The following is a 21,688-nucleotide window of genomic DNA, read 5'->3' on the forward strand; positions in this document are numbered from 1 at the left end:
TAACAACATTGTATTTGTAAAAAGCATTTTTTTATCTCACAAGTTATACAATTCATTTCACCAATCCAAGAATCAAATATTAGTGATATTATCTAGCACATGTGATTTCGTTTAGGTAAAAGTAATAATTATTATTTAAAGATAAATATAAGAAAATATATAAATGTTGAGTTCGTCGATTTGTTTTCATCTTTTGTTGTAGAGATAACATCTTATCAAAAGAAACTAAAGTCCAAATAAAATTGGCTACTTTTTTCTCTCAAATTAAATTGCCAACTAAAACCGTGTAAATTTACAGAAAGATACATCTCATTTCCATTTATTTATTTTTTCTTTCTAATTTTTTTTTGTTGCTTTATTTTGGACATGTAAAATTGCGTTACCGTTTATATATATAGGAGACGTCTAAAGGAGAGGCTCAGAAGACATCGAAACAAACATGGGTTTGACAAGAATGTCGTTGCTTTTCTATTTTCTCTTGTTTCTCTATTTGCATCACAACTTTTTTTCCTTTGTAAACTCACGAGATTTACGTCTAGCCTCCGTCGATATAGGCCATGTTTCCACCATATCCAAACCAGAAAGTATTATTGGCTATGGAAGAAAGACACCGAAACTAGCAATTTTTATTCGAAAAGGTGGTGGCGGTAAGGGAGGAGGAGGACGCAGTGGTGGTATCAAAGGAAGAGGAGGAGGAGGAGAATATGCAAGGCAATCTCACGGCGGGTACCCGTTTTTTGTGGCTTCGTCGCACCACCATGCTAATCCATCGAGCGGTAGCCGGTATGTTATTGGAAGGCCAGGGTGTGGCTGGTTGGGTTTATTATCCGTTTTAGCCGGATTTGTTTTGATTTCATAGTATTTATGAGAATGCTAATTTTAGGATTGTTCCTTAGATTTGCATAATTTAATGGATTTAAATTTTAAATATATTGTAGGAGTATTATTAAAGCATTGGTTTAATTTGTTGTCAAAACAATTTACAAAATTACAAGCAATTAAGCGACATAGTCAAAGATTCAAAGTCTCAAACTATGGCCATGAATGAGAGCCGCATTATATGTGGGATTGGAGGAACTGCAGTGTATGTCACCATTCCCAATAATTATGTGGTTAACTTTTGGTATTGGTTTATTGAGCTATTTTAGGGCTTAATGTTTGGTGCAGGACCGTGCATTTCTTAGTGTACATATTTGTCTCGCCATTTATACTAAATTTTACAGTTTTTAGTTAAAATTAAAAAAAAAACAAAAAAAAGTAAAAAACTTTTGGACCGCTACGGTATAAAATACTAGTACATTTTCAGCATTTAACGAAACTTGAGCGTTTGGTGCGGATTTATGAAACGTACAGCATATTATTTATCGTGTTTCCATTAAAATTACGTTATGTTGATCCACACCACGTACTGCAGATATATGAAGAAATTAGAAATATACAGATCCATACTATTGTAACTAAACACACCAAAATTGCTTTGTTTTTAAGTCTTAAGACAACGAAAGTAGGATACTTTAGAAAATAAGCCATAGGTTTTATATTAATCAATGATTGGTTATGATGCGTATTTCTTGTTGAGATATTCAGCCCCTTATATTATTAAATAAATAGTTATGGAATTTTCAAAGTTAATTAAAGACATGAATGATGTACATCCGTTTTTAATTTATGTATTTAAACAATATTTCAAAAGACTTATTTATTTGAATTCACTAGTAAAACTAAGGAGGGGGTATTGAGAATTTAAAGTATTTTTAAAATCCTTTGTTATTCAATTGAGAATTTTAAAAAATCTAATAAAATCTGATGTTATTCAACTAAGATTTATAGAAAATTCTTTAAAATAATTCAGAATCCCTTGTTATTCAATCAATAGTTTATAAATCCAACTTTAAATCTTTTGTTATTCAAAATATGACAACCTTTTTTAGAATGCTACTTTGAATGATTCTAGGAGACTTTTTTTTTCTTTTTAGTTAAAAAATACTCCTCTCAAAATCATACCTTTTGAGGTAGAATTTTGAAGGATTTCATTTTAAATAAAAAACACAGTCATGAACTTCGGCACTCTCCGCAGATCATCAACCACCTTCTCCATAGGTGAACCTGAAGCTCTCTCTCTTTTCTCCATATGTGTCCTTCTCCACAGGTGACACTGTAGAAGGTGAAATGAAAATGTAAAAGAATGAATTAATGCCCTACACAAATGAAAGGAGCAGAAAACTCTTGGGCAACAAGGGTCAGCAAATGATGCACGAACCCTCAACCCATCGTCTCTTATTACAATTTTCCATTAACGTATCATGTTGCTCCCTCCTTTCCTCGTTTCCTCTCATAATTGGTGTCTCTCATAACGTCTCTCTCTCTTTGTTTTTGTTTTTTTTTTTGAAAAATATGTGAATTCCTTTAAACTGAAAGTTTGCATAAGTTACAAAAAGCATGATGCAAAGACTGTCTCTTGCCAAAAAAAAATTAAAAACAAGAGAGCGTTTAAAAATTTAATACGAGAGTAGGAATCCCTAAGCATACTTTAACCAGATCCCTAATGAGTCCTTGAACTGCTTCCTCCTTTGTTTGCCGAGAATGACGTCTCTGACTTGTCGATCGAGTCCTTAAATATATATTTTTTTTGTAAAATATTTCAAAATCACACAAGTTTAATTAGAAAATCTCAGAGAATCTCATAGAATAACATTTCATTTTCTAAAATAGAAAAATAAAAAATCTAAAACACAATCAAATCTCCTAAACATCTCCTAAATCTTTCAAAATTCTAAAAATATTAAAATCTTACCAAATCCTTTAAAATATAACTTGAATACCCCCTCTAAACCTCCCAAACTTAAGGTACTCTCCCGTCATTAACTTAAGTTACTCTCTGGTCATAAACTGTAACAATCCTTTTCTAACGAAAAGTTGTTTTTACTGTTGAAGATATTAACAATACGGATGTTATTAACATACCATGTTCTTCTTCGATCCATATGTTATGTGTTTTCCTCTGGCTTTGTAAGCCAAAGCACCAAAGCACAATATATAACCTTGAACCAAAACAAAAATTAATAATGTTAACTTTCAAAAGTTCATGACAATGATTAACACATTCTAGCCTAAGGGTTGCAAAGGCTCGTCCGTGAATCAGCCAACCATTCTAGACTTTCCAAAATGAAAGTTGCAGCCCCGACCATACTAAACTAAGCTAAACTATGTAACTATTCTTCAATGGAATTTTCCTTCTAATTTGCAAAATTTGTTGACACTTTTATTTATGTTTGTTCTTATAAATCTACTTTCAACAGTTTTCTAATTAGTTTTTATTAACATATCTATAAATATGAAATCAAATTTTTTGCTACTAAATATGTATTAGTATTTAATCCACAGTATACCGCGAAACACTTTTTCTTTAAAACAATCTGAACTAAATCAATTTTATTTTATATGTCGCATATTTGTAATGTTCAAAGTAGAAAATATAGGATTTAACCCATATTAAAATACGGATTACTGATATTTTATTTTTTTAGTAATATCGATTTAAATTCGTCCCGTCATACAACCCATCATATAATATAACCCCGTCTTTGTTATTTTAAACTTTTATTATGTTTAAATATTTGTAATTTAAAAAAAAATATAAAATTTTTTTGTTAAGTTTAGATATATCAATTATAATATTTTAAACGTCTTTGAAATTTAAAATTTTCTATATACGATTAACTAAACTATGCAGCTAAAAAAAAGATTATTATACAAAATACAAAAATTAAATTCGGATGCTTATTACGTGAAGCTTCCTACTCATACGGATTTAGATTCATTTTTATCTTATTTATTATAATATGACTGTGAATCATTCTCTAAATATTTTTGACAATGTGGGCATTAAACACATCTTTTTATATTTATTAAGTAATATATATATCCGTTTTTAAAACTTTGAATCACAATATATGCAGAAAACTTTATATTGTTATTAACTTTATGTATTATATAATTATTTAAAACAATAATAAAAAAAATTAAACAAAAATGATAGGAAAATCATAATTTTATTTTAAATCATGAAAAATCTTATATAAACTATATTATTAATCGTGGAACATTATATGAATATTTCAAACTTATAATTTTGTTTGCTTATATGGATAGTAGAGAGAATTAAGTAACGATCTTTCATGTAAAATAACTAAAATGTAAATTAAGTAACGATCTTGCATGTTTAGTGAATAAAATTTCAATTCTAATCAAGTTACAGTTTACTTTTACAAGAAAAAAATAAACGATTTGGCTAAGTGAATAAGAATTCACTTCTTTAATAAGGTTACACGTTACATTCACTTTTTTTTTGTGCAAACCACGTTACATTCACTTATTGTAAATATATATATATATATATATATGAATTTCATATATAAGAATAAGATTACAATGTATATTCGATGTAAAAAAAAGATTACAATTTATATTCACTAAAGACTTCGAAGATTTTAAGTTAAATATTTAATAAGATTAAAATTAAAAATTTATTAAAAAAATATATAAGAAAATCAAAATATACATCATCTGGCCAACCCAAAACTATACTCATCAACGTTTTCTCCTAAATATGAGATTCTCTATTTATGAATCAAACGTAAGAACTATTTTTGTGATTCTCTTTTTTTGAGATTCTTAATGTAACAAAAAGGTTTAGAGAGAGAGATGAAGGAAGAATCTAATTTCTCATTAATTGGTATGCGAAACCATACAAATGTATTTATATTAAGTGTATTAAGCTAAAGGAGACTTAATACACTAACACTATACTAACCATATATAAACTATACAATATAAGATTATAGTGTTAACACCCCCTCCTCAAGTCTTTGAACTGGAATCCGTGGATGGAAGGAAAAGACTTGAAACAGACATCCTGTCAAGAAGAGAGTGAAATGGACCAGCTTGCAGAGGTTTGGTAAGTATATCTGCAAGTTGATTGCCTGTGGAAACATGGATGACTTGCTGAGTCCCTGCGATCACGCGATCTCGTGTACGGTGCAAATCAATTTCCATATGCTTGATGCGCTCGTGAAAGACAGGGTTGTTGGCAATATGAGTGGTCGATTTGTTATCACAGTAGAGCTTCGGTGGTCCATGAAGTGAGATACGGAAAGCCTGCAATAGTTGTGTTAACCAAACCAACTCATCAGAAGCTAAAGCCATTGCCCTGTACTCCGATTCAGTACTGTTGCTACTGACAATCTTCTGCTTTTTAGATCTCCAAGTAATAAGAGAAGAGCCTAAGAAAGTGCATAGCCCTGTGACTGACCGTCGACTGTCAAGACAAGTTCCCCAGTCTGCATCAGAAAAAGCAGTCAATCGAAGATCATCCTGAGCAGAGTAAAATAAACCTTGTCTTGGGTTCCTCTTGAGATATTTAAGAACATGCTGCGCTGCGTGGAGATGTGCATCAGTAGGACAAGACAAATACTGGCTCAATTTGTTGACAGCGAAGGTGATATCAGGTCGGGTGATAGTAAAGTACAATAGTCGGCCGATTAAAGCTCTATAAGAACTGGCCTCGTCTGCAGAGAGAAGAACACCAGTGTCCTTGAATAACGCCTTAGTAGGATCCATCGGAACATTCTTAGGCTTGCAGCCTAAATAACCTGTATCACTCAAGAGATTCAAGCAGTACTTGCGCTGACTAACAGATATACCAGAAGAATTACGAGCTATTTCAAGCCCCAAAAAGAACTGTGTTGGTCCTAGATCCTTGATCTTGAAAGCCTTCGCAAGGATCGCCTTGATAGAAATAACCTCTGCATCACTATTACTCACAATCATGATATCATCAACATACACTAAAAGTGTTATAAAAGATGAATTAGTCATTTTGACAAATAAAGTATTCTCATAAGGTGCCTGGGTAAATCCATTGTTCAAGAAAACAGAAGAGAAACACTTGTACCATTGACGAGAAGCTTGTTTTAAGCCATAGATGGATTTCTTCAAGCGGCAGACAGGGTTTGGAGGTAAAACTCCAGAAGCCGGAGTATATCCAAGAGGTAGGCTCATGTATATCTCTTCATCAAGTTCACTATGTAAAAAAGCACTTGTGACATCCATTTGGCAAAGACTCCATCCTAGCTTTGCTGCCAAACCAAGAAGAAACTTCACACTACCCATCTTAGCAACTGGTGAAAAAGTTTCAACGAAATCAACTCCCTCCCGTTGAGTAAAACTCTTGGCTACCAATCGAGCCTTATACCGCTCAACACTACCATCGGCATTGTATTTGATTGTATAGACCCATTTACAACCAACGACGTTTTTACCAGGAGGTAGAGAAACAACCTCAAGCATCCCACTATCCTCCATATTATCTAGCTCCACATCCATAGCCTTCGTCCATTTCTTACATTTGATGGCTTGTTGAAAAGATGTAGGCTCGGTGTGAATAGAAAAAGAAAGAACAATAGACTGATAGGGAGATTTAAGATGTTCATAGGAAAGAACTGAAGAAAGTGGATATGGAGTTTTATGTGTTTCTGGGAGAGGAATAGGTGATGTAAGATGAGAAAGGGCACAATGATAATCAGACAAATAGCCCGGTACCTTAGCTGTGCGTCGTGGTCTAGCATTGTTTAGAGGAACGACACCAGTGTCTGCTGCAACACTCTCTGTGGTAGAAGGAATAGCACTAGAGGGTGTATGCACATGTTCAGATGATGCATGAGACGTTGATGCAAGAGGGGTCGGTAATGAATGCATCACATCAGCAGGTAAATCAATCGAAACTGGTAAAGTTTTGGAACTAAAGAACTCAGAAGGAAAAGATGCAAAGATATCATGAAATGGGAAAATTGTTTCATGAAAAATGACATTACGAGATATGGAGATAGTATTTGTATCTAAATGCAACACTTTATAGCCTTTGTAACCAGACGCATAGCCTAAGAAGACACATCTATCAGCACGAGGGCTGAACTTATGACGATCGTTCATCAAAGTAGAAACATAGCACAAGCAACCAAAAGATCTAAGAAGGGTATACTCTGGTTTTCACTTAGTAAGTAACTCATAAGGTGTTGCATGATGAAGCAAAGCAGATGGAGTTCTATTGATTAGAAAAACTGCAGTTAAAACACAATCGCTCCAATATGCAAGTGGGACATTAGATTGAAAAAGTAAATCTCTAGCCACATTCAGGAGATGCTGATGTTTTCTTTCAACTATAGAGTTCTGTTGAGGTGTGTAAGCACAAGAAAACTGATGCAAGATTCCATTTTTTTAATAATATCTGTAAATGCTAATTCAGGGGCATTATCAGTTCGTATGACTTTGATTGTAGAATTATATTGAGTATGAACCATTTGTATAAAAGCTTGAAAATGTGTAGAAACATCACTTTTATTTCTCAACATATACAACCAAGTAGCTCTAGTACAATCATCAACTATACTGAGAAAATATCTATATCCATCTACTGATTCTGTTGAGAAAGGATCCCAAACATCTAAATGAAGTAAATCGAAAGGTAAATCTGACAGTTTTCTATTAGACACATATGACAATCGTTTCTGCTTAGCTAAATGACACACATGACATGGAGATGAAGACTTCGTAGATTTTGAGACAATACCCGGAATATGTTGTAACTTGTCAGCAGATGGATGTCCAACGCGAGCATGCCAGAGATAACCATCAACCACCAAGGATCCAAAGAAATGAGACGAAGTAGAAGGATGTGTGATGGAAGACGAAGCATGAGATGCAGTGGAATCAAGTTGCAATATGTAGAGATTATGTAATAAGATGCCTCTACCAATCATCAAGCCCTGAATAAACTCCTGAATGAAACATGAGTTAGGAAAGAAATGTGCAGAGCAGTTGCTAGATTTTAACAAACTACTAACAGATATCAAGTTAAATTTGAAAGAAGGAACATGTAAAATGAGAGAATGCGAGAGATGAATTGTGCCAGTGTGTGCAATATCAACTCTAGTAGCATCCGGTAAAGAGACTGTCACACCAGATACCGGTATCGTTTCACTGAACAATGCAAGATCAGAACAAACATGCGTTGTGGCACCAGTGTCTATAATCCAAGAACCATGGGGAAGACTTGAATAAAGAGATGAGAGACATTGGTGTTAAAAAGTAAGGTGATCATGTTCATAACGAAGAGAAGAAGAAGGAAAAGGGATAGTACCAGCAGATGATTCAACAGCCATAGCACCATGTTCAGAAATGGAAGAAACCTTGGTAGGAGCCTGATTTTCTGGAAGAGTCATGTGAGCAGAAAGTTGCTGAATCAGAGTCTGCATCTGGTCTAAACTCATTTTACTAACATCCAGATTGATCGCATTCAAGGCAGGTGGAGGAACAAAAGGCATCATCGATGTGACATTGGCAACAGCATGAGTCCTTGGTTGATATTGAGCCTGCGATGGACCTTGATTTTGACTCTTAGATGGAAGACTCTGGGAATGTGGTCGTTGTTGAGCATGATAACTAGAAGAGATACTCTTGAAACCAGGAACGTATCCAGGTGGATAACCATGAAGTTTGAAACATTTCTGAACAACATGTCCTGACATACCACAATGAGTACAGAGAGGTCAAGATTGCCTTGGACGATAGGAGTTCTGAACAGCATAAGCTACATGATCATGTGGTCCAACATAGGTAGAAGCATCAGTAACAACCGTATTAGGAGGACCAGAAGCTTGAAAAACAACACCATCAGTCCGAGTAGGTTTAGCAATGTTCCGTTGCCTCTCATCTTCAGTCACCATGTGAAAAGCATTCTCAATTGATGGCATGGGCTTGATCATCAAGATATGACGACGAGTGGCTTCATACGAGTCATTTAATCCCATCAAAAACTTAGTCACACGACTCCTTTGTTGCAATTTCTCCCATACCAAAGCAGCACTACACTCACACTTGCCACAAGTACAAACAGGGAGCTCTACATAGTTCTTAAGCTCCTCCCAAAGAGTTACCAACTCAGTGTAATAAGTAGTCACATCCATTGCTCCTCGATGAAATGAGCTCAGTTTCTGCTCTATTTCATAAACTCTTGGAGCATCATCCTGCTTAAACCTCGAGATTATATCCTTCCAAATCCCTTCAGCAGTTGGGATAAACAAAAGACTCTGGCCTATTTTCTTGGACACAGAATTCATCAACCAAGTAGAGACCATATCGTTGCAACGACTCCAAGAACCATAGTCACGGTGATCTGATGATGGTTTAGAGATCGTACCGTCAATAAATCCCAATTTGTTCCTGACATTGAGAGCCATCCGCATGGATCTTCGCCATGAATTGAACTCTGCACCTGTAGTCAATCTATCCGAGACTAAAACCAATCCAGCATGATCAGTGCCATGAAGGAAGTAAGGATTGTTGTATTGATCAGGTTGTTGAGCTGAATCGGATACTGAATTCGCCATAACCAAGAATACGATGCCAAGAACAAATCAAAAAATCACCAATCTCTCAAACAGAGAAAGTAACAACAAGAACACTTACGAGAGCAACGACAAGGATAACAAACACTGTGATCGCCAGCAAAAAATGTAGAACAAAGAGCGAAGCAATCTGATCAAACGTCGCACTCATCGCGAAACAAATTTGTGAAATCGAGCTGGATTTGAGCTCCAAAAACGAAATCAAAAGAGAAACCCAAAGAGAAAAAAAAAGATTGAATGAGAAATCAAAAGTGAAATCGAAAGATCAGATGATGAATCAATCGAATTCAACGAAGCGGAAGAAGATTCTCTCACTAACGTACTTGCTCTGACAGTTAGAGAGAGAGACGAAGGAAGAATCTAATTTCTCATTAATTGGTATGCGAAACCATACAAATGTATTTATATTAAGTGTATTAAGCTAAAGGAGACTTAATACACTAACACTATACTAACCATATATAAACTATACAATATAAGATTATAGTGTTAACATTTAGATCCATAGCAAAACCATGGAAGGAAGAACAAATAATATTTCATCATTTCCCATGACAATGCAGCAGCAAAGACTAAATGCACAAAACTAGTAATTTTTGGGTTAGAGACTTACCCCAGTGACCTTCACGTATTGACCATTTTTGGCAGTTCTAAGATCAGCATCAGGATAACGAGCGATAAAATCTATGATACCACGTCTTTCACAAGAAATATTCCAAATGAAAAGTGCAGCAATAACTGTGAACAAGACCGCCACAACAATGAGGAGAACTGCATTGTGAACTGCTCCAAGAATGAAGCCTCCAGCAAGGAATCCCATAACAAATATAAGTATCACCAGCCATAGCACAGGCTTGGGGAAGCTCTTCATGCAGGAAAAGTCATCTTCTGGACCAAGGGTAGTTACTGCCTGGTTGTGGACAACGGAAGTCATATTTGTCTTCATCGAACCAGAATAGTCTAGAGGACCAGAAATTTTCCTGGGAGCGGCCAGATGAATTTAAAGGGCCCGAGGTAATTTTCCTGGGAGCCCCAGTCGTCGTAAGTCGTAACTCAAAACTATTTGACTACTGAGTAAAAAAATACATTTTTCCAAAGAACGTTTTATTTAGAAAACACAAATACCTTAGTATCGGGAAAAAACAAAAAAAAAAAACAAAAAAACAAGAGAATTCAAATTAGGTTTTTAAAACCAAATACAGTAAATGTAAAACTATTTACCATCAAAACTAAACTGGCCGCTTACGTGTAATGGAGTTTAATTAGCTTTTTAAAAACAACATTATTGTTAAAACAGTTAGATTCATGGTTTACTGATTAATCATGTTTTATTTTAAATTCACAGCCCCATTTTCCCGTAACGGCGACCAAAACCAAATTTTGCTTTCTAATTTCTAGCCAATGATATTCTGACACCTCATCATTACAAGTCTTTCTCATAATTCATTCTTCTTCTCTCACAATCTATTTTCTTGTTTTGAATTTTCTTCAATTTCTCTCTGTCTAACATATTCCTCGATTCTTGCGGTCTCCAGGTATATCGAAGTAGATTCATTGTAATGATCTATTGAACTTTTCATTTATTCACTCTCTCTCTCTTTAGAATTATGATGTTTTAGGGTTGTAACTATAAAATGCGTGTGTAACACGCTTTGTATCTCTGGATTGATGCAGCAATGGAGAGTGAAGGAGGAGGAGGAGGAGGTCCATTTCAAGGAATACTCCGAGATATCGAAGGTAGACGAAAATGTTACAAACAAGATTGGATTCGTGGCATTAAAACCGGTATAAGGTAAGGTTAACTAAATCTCAATCTTTCTTGAAATGTATACTGATGCTAGACATTGAAGTCTTGATTTCAATGTTTCACTAGAATCTTGGCTCCGACTTGCTACATTTTCTTTGCGTCGTCTCTTCCTGTAGTTGCTTTTGGTGAGCAATTAAGTAAACATACAGGTATATATATAAACATCTCTTTTTCATGTTGCTATTTTTAATGATTCTCCTAGTGGATTTACCTCAGATGATTTCTATTTAACTTTTGGTTAAAAGGCGGAGCTCTAAGCGCGGTGGAGACATTAGCTTCTACATCAATTTGTGGAATCATCCATGCGATTTTTGGTGGACAACCTTTGTTGATACTTGGGGTTGCTGAGCCGACCATCATTATGTATACTTATCTTTACAGTTTCTGCATTAGTAGACCGGATATAGGTCGAGAACTTTACCTAGCATGGGTTGCATGGTAATGATAACAACAAAATAAATAATCACGTTACTTAAATTAGATGTAATCTGTTTTCTAAGATTTCTGTTTCTGTTTCTGTTTCTGGCAGGGTTTGTGTATGGACTTCAGTTTTGCTTATCCTTCTTTCGATATTTAACGCGTGCACGATAATCACGAGGTTTACGAGAATCGCTGGAGAACTCTTTGGCATGTTGATTGCTGTTCTGTTTTTACAAGAAGCTATCAAGGTATACAAACAAATTTCATAGTCCAAGTTAGCCATATATATATATGTCGCAGTTAACATTCTTAGTTATAATAAATTTGTAGGGATTGATCAGTGAGTTTCATGCAACTGAGAGTAAAAGCCATGAATCAGGGGAATCTCATTTTCTCTTGTTGTATGCAAATGGGTTACTCGCTGTAATTTTCTCGCTCGGCCTTGTAATCACCGCGCTAAAGAGCAGGAGAGCGAAATCTTGGAAATACGGTTTCGGTACGTCATATATTGTCTATTTACATTAGTTCCTTAAAAAGTATTACATAGATATTCACTAAGACCAATGAACAACAACAGGGTGGCTTCGGAGTTTCATTGGAGATTACGGTGTTCCTTTAGTGGTCTTGTTCTGGACGGCATTGTCTTACACAATTCCTAGTGAAGTCGCTCCAAGTGTTCCTCGGAGATTGTTTTGTCCTCTTCCATGGGAGCCAACTTCATTGTATCATTGGACTGTGATCATGGTAAAAACACTTTCATGCAAAACATGCTACTATGATCAGTCCAAATACAAAACTTATAGAACTATACAAAACGTATTACATACAGGACATGGGGAAGGTTCCAGTAATGTATATCTTTGCTGCGTTTATACCTGGTGTGATGATAGCAGGACTTTACTTCTTCGACCATAGTGTAGCTTCACAAATGGCACAGCAGAAAGAGTTTAATCTAAAGAACCCTTCTGCTTATCATTATGACATCTTCTTGCTTGGAATTATGGTTAGTTTCGATGTTCTTGAAACTGATACTTTCTTCATGGAGAAACCAATTAAATCTTGTTGTTATGGTGATTTTGTAGACTTTGATATGTGGACTACTTGGACTTCCTCCTTCAAATGGTGTGATCCCTCAAGCTCCAATGCATACAAAGAGTCTTGCCGTTCTAAATCGTCAGCTAACACGCAAGAAAATGGTGAAGAAAGCAAAAGAGTGTATGAAGATGAAAGCAAGCAAATCAGAAATATATGGGAAAATGCAAACAGTGTTTATAGAGATGGAGACATGCCCACCTCAGGTTAATAAAGCCTCTTCTCCTATATATATATATATATATATATATATCTATGGGAATAACAAGCTTGAAAAATAAACAAGTATCAAAAGTTTTTGCAGGATAATACAGTAGCAAGAGATTTAAAAGACTTAAAAGAAGTTGTAATGAGACCGGACGAAGGAGGAGATACGAAAGGAAAATTCGATCCCGATGTGCATATAGAAGCTCACTTACCCGTTAGAGTAAACGAGCAAAGAGTGAGCAATCTATTACAATCAGTTCTTGTTGGTTTAACACTTCTTGCAGTGCCAGTCATCAAAATGATCCCAAGTTCAATACTTTGGGGTTACTTTGCTTATATGGCAATAGACAGTCTCCCGGGTAACCAATTCTGGGAGAGATTGTTACTTCTCTTCATTCCTCCTAGCCGGCTTTTCAAGTTAGTTACATATTAAAACCCTTTCTTTAATCTATTTGTAGAGACCAATAGCTTTTTCTCAATCACTAGTTACATCTAAGTGCAGAGTCTTGGAAGGAGTACACGCTTCGTTTGTCGAGTTAGTACCATACAAAGTGATTGTGACATTCACACTTTTTCAGTTGGTGTACTTTCTCTTGTGTTACGGCATGACATGGATCCCAATGGCCGGGATATTTTTCCCTGCTCTCTTCTTTCTACTCATAAGTATAAGAGAACACTTGCTTCCCAAGTTATTCGATCCGCAACACCTTCATGTACTAGATGCTTCTGACTATGAAGAAATAGTAGCAGCACCAATACAACAGTCAAGTTTTGCTTACCGGGTAAAGCTCTATTTGTATTTTTTTGGTCTCTTATAATGAGTTTCAACTGAGTCTAAGAGGTTTCTGTTATCGTGAACAGAAACTAGGGTCTTCTCATCATTTATCAGAAGGTGAAGATGAATTCCATGACGCGGAGATATTGGATGAGATGACTACTAGCAGAGGTGAAATCAGGATTCGAACCATAAGTTTTAAAGAGGTAATATATATATACATTATTTTCCTTAATTACAATCCAAGAATTTATATATGTAAAAAAATGCATAAACAAGAATCTTGTTTCAGGTGCAACAAGAGACTGAAGATAAGCGTGTAACGTTTGAACCTTATTAAACAAAATTTCATAATATTTTTGCAGTTTTTGTATACAAAATGTATTTGTGCATATGCCATACACCATTGTCTTCATAAATTTTCTTATAGTGGAACATTGTAGTTTTCTCTTCAAATCTGAGCTATGTTTTATAAGCTCACACAAAAACCAGCATTGGCATTGATGATATACACCACATAGACCGACGACGACAATTAAAATTAGTCTAGTATCGATAAGTCAACGTAAACCCGTTGAAAAGGTCAGCAAGTTTGCAAAATTCTAATACGGCGACGTTTATTAGAACGAATAATACGACAGCGTTTAATGAGATGTCTCTGGATCTTTCTTCTTCCTTCCTTCCTTATTCGTTCCCGGGTTAAATTACAAAAGCCTTTGGCTCCTCCATCACAAATCTCTCATCTTCATCGGAAGAAGAGTAAATGGCGTCGTTTCTCCAGAGATTAGTAGATCCCAGGACCAACTTCTTAGCTCGTATGCATATGAAGTCTGTCTCTAATCGCCTCCGCAGATACGGTACACTCTCTCTCTCTCTCTCTCTCTCTCTCTCTCTCTCTCTCTCTCTCTCTCTCTCTCTCTCTCTCTCACGCTAGGTCGAACGAAACCCTAGTTCTTTCTATTGGCTGATTTTGGAAACTTAACAAATTTTTTTGTTTAGGTCTGAGATACGATGATCTCTATGATCCTTTGTATGACTTGGATATCAAGGAATCGCTTAATCGGTTACCGAGAGAGATAGTTGATGCTCGGAACCAGCGTTTAAAGCGTGCTATGGATCTTTCTATGAAACACGAGTACCTCCCAGCTGATCTTCAGGTATATATGTCTCCAACTATAAGTGACAACTGAGTGAGCTAAGAGATATGGTAGCTAGCTATGGAGTTAGATCCGGTGATAGTTTGAATTCCTCTGTTGTGGTTTAGTGTTCTGAATTAGAGAAGATGATTGTGTTCTCTTGATTGATCATGTGTATCGAAGCAGTGCTTGCATAGATATGGTAGGACTACTGCACCAATAATAAAATGTTTTCTAAATTAAGGTCTAAGGTGAGGCCACTTGCTGTCTCAGACCATTAATTTCATCATCCAAACGCTTAATCTGCTCTGAGGCTTCCTCGCTTTTCGCACCATTTGTTTCTCCAACTCTTCTTTTTGCTTTACGGATCAATTGAGTGCTAGTCTATATGTGAAACAGAGTAAGGAATTTTATAATTTTTCATAAAGCAGTCAAGTCTGTGGATTCAATAGATCTTGCATGATTGGACATATGATTTTGTATCAAGATTAAGAACACTCTTGTGTTTAGAGAGCTCTTTTGTGATCAGTCTTACATTATAGCTTTTTGGATCTTTATTATAGTATAACCGTGACCTGATAAGTTGTGTGTGTATGACATTACTCATGAGTCATGACTATAGAGAGGCTTGCTAAATCTAGTACAGCTTCTTCCACCTTTTCATTGAAAGAAATGTTTCTGATATGGGTGCGTTAATTTAACTGTGACATAGAAGCTTATGTAAACCTTTTGCCTTCATTTGTCTTCGCAGGCAGTGCAGACACCATTCAGGAGCTACCTCCAAGATATGCTGGCTCTTGTAAGTCCCTTTTCATTTTAGTAATAACTAAAAACAGGATTAGGCCTAACTTTTTATGTATTTTCCTTGTAAAAGGGGAAACAGGATTAAGCCTAACTTTATTTTGCCAGAGCAAGCTACCCAATATGTTGATTTGATCTACTGCACAAATATTCCTATTTTTATCTTCTGCCTGCTAGATTAATGATAAATGCTTGCTCCATATACCACTTGCTTCTATAATTCTAATGAACTTGTGTCATATGGAATTATCTATCTTGTAGTGTTAAGAAAACCTGTAGCAAAGTTCTTATAATGGGGGTTTCTCGTGTGTAGGTGAAACGGGAGAGAGCTGAGCGAGAGGCTTTGGGAGCTTTACCTCTCTACCAAAGAACCATTCCTTAAGCATGTTAATTACTCTCTCTCTCTCTTGTGCTAGAGTAAACCCCACTTAACCAAACAGATCTTAATATTCTCTCTGTTTTAGTACTCTTATCTCTAGTCTTAAATTTTCCGCACAATGTGCTATTGTATAGTTTATGCACAACGGTTTTCATGTTATATTCATTTAAACCTATTCATAAGATTATATGATGTTGAATTTGATGTGTAACGTAACCTCGATTGAGATATGGGTTACAGAAGTCTTGTTGTAACACATAAAAGGAAGTAGAGATGTTAATGTTTATCCACAATTCCTCAAAAATGCCACTTATAAACATTTTTTACATGAATTCATACACAGCGATGCTTTGCACGGGTGTGGTGAAATGAGGTTAGATAAGAGAATATGATAAAAGTACTACATTTAATAAGAGTGGTGTCAGTGCAGTAGAGAACGATATGGATTTGTATTTTGAAGACATTTCCATGTGAGTCACATTAGCACAGGAGGGTCCTTTGCCTAAAATCATTAATGAATTTACTTAAGAAAAAAACAAAAGACAATGTTGAATTAAATGTGAGTTAATTTCCTTCCTATTCGTTTCTGTCACTTGCGAGTTGCCAGATGCCAATTATTATTTATTTATTTTTTTTTGTCAAGAAAATATCAACTCAAACGAGCCAATGCGAAGAAAAGTTGTTTATAAACAAAACATGATGCGGAGAGGTACGAGCTTGGCGTGCCAAGGAATTCGCACTAACATTAGCGTTTCTTGAAATTAAAGATAAAGAAAAAGATGAAAATTCTTCCCTATCAATCTTGATGTCTTCCAGGTACGTAGTGAAGGCTGGCCAGTCAGAAGGAGAAGACACCATCTTCACTAAATCGGAGCAGTTCGTATAGAAATCCACGTCTCGGAAATCATGACAAATCATACACCGCATCGCCCAAAGAAAAGCTTCAGCTTCGGCATGTAATGGTGATAGACTTCGAAGAAAATTCCTAGCGCCCATCAGCGGTGACACAACCTGGAGCGAGGTACAACACCATCCAGCACCTGCAAATTGGTCTCCTGCTTTCCAGGAACCATCTATAAAGCAACGATAGCCCGAGAAAACGGGTGGGAGTGAAGTAGTACCCACCAGACCCGATAAACCTACAGGGATAGGGTGAGAGATGTCTACATCATCCTCTACTTGAGCCTGCTGCCACCCTGTAGCTTCTCCTTCTGCAACCCTAACAATATCCTCTGGTTTCTCCACAATATCTTCAAAAACTCGTGCATTCCGGGATTTCCAAATATACCACATAAGCCAAGGAAAAGCCACAACATGAGCCCCTGGATTCTGCTGCCCTAAGAAATGATCCACATTTGCATACACCGAATCTGTCGGAAAGGAAAGTGGGCCCACCGGCACATGGGCTAAAGCCCATACCTGACGAGCAGGAGGACAAACAAAAGTTGCATGATTTATGGTCTCCTCCTCCGTTCCACAGCGAACACATCCTAAATCACATGCAATACCACGGCGTCCCAGATTAGCCGAGATCGAAATACAGTCAGATAACACCTGCAACATAAAATGTTGAATTTTTGGAGGGCATCGGACCCGCCAAACGCTAGCGAGAAGGGTTATGTCTGGCCCAGAGCCACGAGCCATGAAAGGCTGATTTACATCAAGTCGTGCAATGTGATAACCCGATTTGACTGTATACCGCCCTGTTTTCGTGAAATGCCAACTGAAAGGGTCTCCCCTTTGATTTTCTCCTAATGGTATAGCCTAGATCAAAGCCACATCAAGTGGATCAAAATGCTCATGAAGCATGTCCATCCGCCAAGTGTTCGTCTGACGATCAATTAAATGATTCATTTGAAGAGAGAGGTCCTTTATCGGGCCCCTACTTAAAGCTGGTCTCGGGGATTGAGCTGGCACTCAAGGATCAGATCATATGGAAATGGTGTCCCCGAAGCCAACCTGTTTAATAAGTCCTTTATTACCAGAGACCGAGCGGAACATATACTTCTCCATCCGTATGATGGGGAGTAAGACCTAATAGGATCCAAAGGATGCGTATTCCTATACTACCTACTTTTAAAAACCCTGGCAAACAGTGAATCCAGAGCATCAATCAGACGCAATAGCTGTTTAGCCAACAGGGCGGAATTAAAATCGTCCACATTCCGAAAACCGAGACCGCCGAGCTGTTTGCTGACACATCATTTTTCCCAAGCAAGCCAATGCATGCCCCTTGATTGACCATTAGTGCTCCACCAAAAATTCGCCACTGCACTCGTAAGTTTGGATGTAATTGTTTTTGGTATCCTAAAACAAGACATCACGAAAGTCGGGACAGCAGTAGCCACAGATTTAATCATTACCTCTTCCCCCCCTTTCGAAAGCAAATTTGCCGTCCAACCATTCGTTCGACTCTGAAGTCGTTCACGAACAAAGGAACAAACTTTGGTTTTTGCCCCACCCAAGCTTTCAGGTAAACCTAGATATGACCCCATACCGCCCAAGGTTGTGATCCCAAGGACATCCTGTAATTCCGACTTCTTTGTGTCATCAATCTTATGGCCAAACTGAACCGATGAGTTGGCAAAATTTATTTGTTGTCCCGAAGCAGATTCATACTGTTTTAGGATATCTAAAATTACCTGACATTGTTCCCTATCCACCTTACAGAACAGACTATCATCTGCAAACAACAAATTCGTAATAGGTGGGCATTTATTCGCCACTTTTATCCCAGTAATAAGCTTGTTTGTTTCTGCCTTCCGTATATTTGCAATTAAAACCTCTGTACATAAAATGAACAAATAAGGAGATAAATGATCCCCCTGCCGTAACCCCCTCTAAGGAATGATCAAGCCATTGGGCTGGCCATTGAGAAGAACTCTATACTCAACCGAAGTGACACAAAACATTATCCACGACACCCATACCTCTGCAAACCCCATTTTGTGTAACAAAGTCGCGAGAAAGTCCCACTCAACCCTATCATAAGCCTTACTCATATCTGTTTTTATTGCCATAAATTGCCCTTTACAAGACAGGTTGGTACGTAAACCGTGAAACATCTCTTGTGCAATAAGGATATTATCTGAGATCAATCGGCCAGGAACAAAAGCCGATTGGATCTCAGAAATAAGGCCCGGTAAAACTCTCTTAAGCCGCTGGCACAATATTTTTGAAATGATTTTATATCCCACATTACATAGGCTAATCGGACACAATTATGCCATCCTAGTTGGCTTGGCCACCTTTGGAATAAGACAAATATGAGTTCGATTAAGATTCTTATCAAAAAACCCCTCCACAAAAAACCTATTAACCAAAGCCACAAGATCCAATTTCACTATACCCCAAGCTTTCTGGAAAAACAAAGCGGTCATCCCGTCTGGACATGGGGCTTTACCCGGGTGCATCATAAACAAAGCTGACTTTACCTCGGCCTCTGTTGCCGGACCTATAAGCCGCTCATTCTCCTCATATGTAATAACCGGGTTTACCTCCCTTAAGATCTCCTCCAAATTGGCCGGATTTGTTGAAGTAAACAATTCCTCGAAATATGATACCGCCGTGTCACAAATGTCACCATCCTCAGTTGACCAAATATTATCCTTACAAAACAAACTCGTAATCTCATTGCGAGCACGTCGCTGCTTTGTTTGGGCATGAAAATATTTTGAATTTTTGTCACCCAATCGCATCCACTTATTCCGACTCTTTTGATACCAATAAATTTCTTCATCCTCGTATGCTTGGCGCAACCTATTCTGTAAATCCGAGATCACAGAAGAAGGAATAGAATCATCCTCCAGAGCCACCTCTAATTGACATTTCAAATCCTCAATGGGGTCCCTGCCGAAAGGAACTTGTGATTTGCGCCAATGGGAGATTGCCCTTCGGCAATTCACAATTTTATCCACAAAGGAATTTGAATCCGGGTCTAAATCCCCGTCCCAGCCCAAATTAATCGCATCCATCAATCCCGCCTTACCAATCCAGCGACGGTCAAAAATAAAGGTCCGTTTCCCCGGCGGCCGCTTGGCACCAATATTAACCACGAGAGGCTTATGATCCGATGCTATCATCGGCAAATATTCAGTGACTGTGTCCGGGAACAACTCATGTTAATCTTCATTCCCTAACGCTCTTTCCAACAGACAACGGATTGGTTTTTTGTCCCGCCAACCTCTCCAGGACAGACAATCGCCAAGATAGGAAAACTCCAAAAAACCACAATCCTGAATCATTCCATTAAAAGAAAGGAAACAGGAAGGATGTCGTAACTTCCCCCCCCCCCCCCCCCCACGCTTTTCATGGTTCCCTCGCAGCTCATTAAAGTCCCCAACCACAAACCAAGGAGAGGAACGAGTAGTACTAATTCGTACCAGACGTTCCCAAACCAAATCCCGATTCTTAGGAACTGGATCACCATATATAAGAGTTAAGTGGATTATCTGTCCTTTAAAAACCGCTTCAATATCAATTAACCGATTAGACTCGAACAAAATCGTTACCTGAAAATCAACTTGATTGCAAAAAAGAGTCATACCCCCACTACAACCAATATGTTCAACTGTTTTAAGATTCTTGTATCCAAAATGACCCACAAATTTTTCTAAGACAAAGTACGATTGTTTCGTTTCCATAAGAAATAAAAAATCAGGCCGATGTTTGGTCCATAAATCCTAGAGATTATCAATGGTGGTCTTGTTACCCAGGCCTTGACAATTCCAACTTACTATATTCATGAAAAAACTTGAAAATTTTGGGGGTGAAGCCACCCACAATGATCTCCTCCCACCCTTAGGAAAAGGAGAGCACGACAAGAAACACCAATTATTATTGTTGCTTATTAAATACATTTATATACATTTTTTTTTATTTTGTGAAGATATGACATTTTTCTAAAAATAAATTAATTATATGGCTTTATTTTCACAAGTAAAAGTAACCTATTATCCAAAACCAAAATGATATTTTACTGGCTGGTAAAATCTTGTTACATTTGCAAATTCAATTAAATAATTTTAAGTTATCTATCTAATGGTATCAAAGATGTCCTATTCCAAGATATGGTATGATCCATGCTGAATAAATCGATATGAAAACCATTGCACCCTTGGAGAATCCGAACTGAAGTCGAACAAAAACTTGGATTCAATATCCCTACCTAATACTAGATGATTATACAACGAACCTGAAATATTATTTTGTCTTTACTTATATCAATTATAAATAACGGAGTTATGTATTAAAAAAAGGTTATCGATAGCTTTTTTCTGTATGATGGATGCAGAGAGAGATAGAGTGATGAGGCAAATGGGCCCGTAAAAGAGTAAAAGAAGTGTACAAAGAGGAGGAGACAAAGCCATGATCCTTCCTTTTGCTATCTCTTCTTTCTTTTTTGGTAGGTTCCACTCCGTTCGTTACCTACATGCCCCACCCACGTTTCCGACGGTTCCTCGTCTCTTTTTTGGTTCTTCTCTCCATCTTATTATACTTTTCGTTTATCTTTCTTTAGATTCAACATTTCTAATTGTGAATTTGGTTTCTTCGAACTTGCTCTTAAAGTCCTAATCAACATATATTTTGATTTTATCGGAAACAATT

General features: G+C 36.8%; 4 protein-coding genes and 1 pseudogene across 4 annotated transcripts; 3 read left to right on the forward strand and 2 right to left on the reverse strand.

The window, feature by feature from the left end:
• Positions 1-417: 417 nt before the first annotated feature.
• On the forward strand, positions 418-1,004 carry LOC104709391 (glycine-rich protein). The gene has a single exon (XM_019229152.2). It carries the CDS (start codon positions 440-442, stop codon positions 857-859), a length of 420 nt encoding a protein of 139 aa, XP_019084697.2. The 5' UTR covers positions 418-439; the 3' UTR covers positions 860-1,004.
• Positions 1,005-7,806: 6,802 nt separating this feature from the next.
• On the reverse strand, positions 7,807-9,446 carry LOC147939843 (uncharacterized; annotated as a pseudogene).
• Positions 9,447-11,140: 1,694 nt separating this feature from the next.
• LOC104706864 (putative boron transporter 6) lies at positions 11,141-14,105 on the forward strand. The gene is made up of 12 exons (XM_010423091.2): positions 11,141-11,256; positions 11,338-11,420; positions 11,517-11,709; positions 11,801-11,939; positions 12,022-12,187; positions 12,269-12,435; positions 12,521-12,694; positions 12,774-12,989; positions 13,088-13,407; positions 13,493-13,772; positions 13,852-13,971; positions 14,058-14,105. Exons 1-12 carry the CDS (start codon positions 11,141-11,143, stop codon positions 14,103-14,105), a joined length of 2,022 nt encoding a protein of 673 aa, XP_010421393.1.
• Positions 14,106-14,419: 314 nt separating this feature from the next.
• On the forward strand, positions 14,420-16,385 carry LOC104706865 (Cytochrome bd ubiquinol oxidase, 14kDa subunit). The gene is made up of 4 exons (XM_010423092.3): positions 14,420-14,622; positions 14,765-14,922; positions 15,653-15,700; positions 16,016-16,385. Exons 1-4 carry the CDS (start codon positions 14,529-14,531, stop codon positions 16,082-16,084), a joined length of 369 nt encoding a protein of 122 aa, XP_010421394.1. The 5' UTR covers positions 14,420-14,528; the 3' UTR covers positions 16,085-16,385.
• Positions 16,386-16,735: 350 nt separating this feature from the next.
• On the reverse strand, positions 16,736-20,163 carry LOC104709393 (uncharacterized). Its single transcript, XM_087461054.1, has 5 exons — positions 19,402-20,163; positions 19,012-19,242; positions 18,724-18,840; positions 18,445-18,606; positions 16,736-17,845 (listed from the first exon to the last, which is right to left on the reverse strand). The coding sequence occupies exons 1-5, from the start codon at positions 20,161-20,163 to the stop codon at positions 16,736-16,738; spliced, it is 2,382 nt and encodes a 793-aa protein (XP_087317180.1).
• Between the last annotated feature and the right edge of the window lie 1,525 nt (positions 20,164-21,688).

Source organism: Camelina sativa, chromosome 8, assembly GCF_030686135.1.
Source record: "Camelina sativa cultivar CO46 ecotype springtype chromosome 8, ASM3068613v1".
Taxonomy (NCBI): domain Eukaryota; kingdom Viridiplantae; phylum Streptophyta; class Magnoliopsida; order Brassicales; family Brassicaceae; genus Camelina; species Camelina sativa.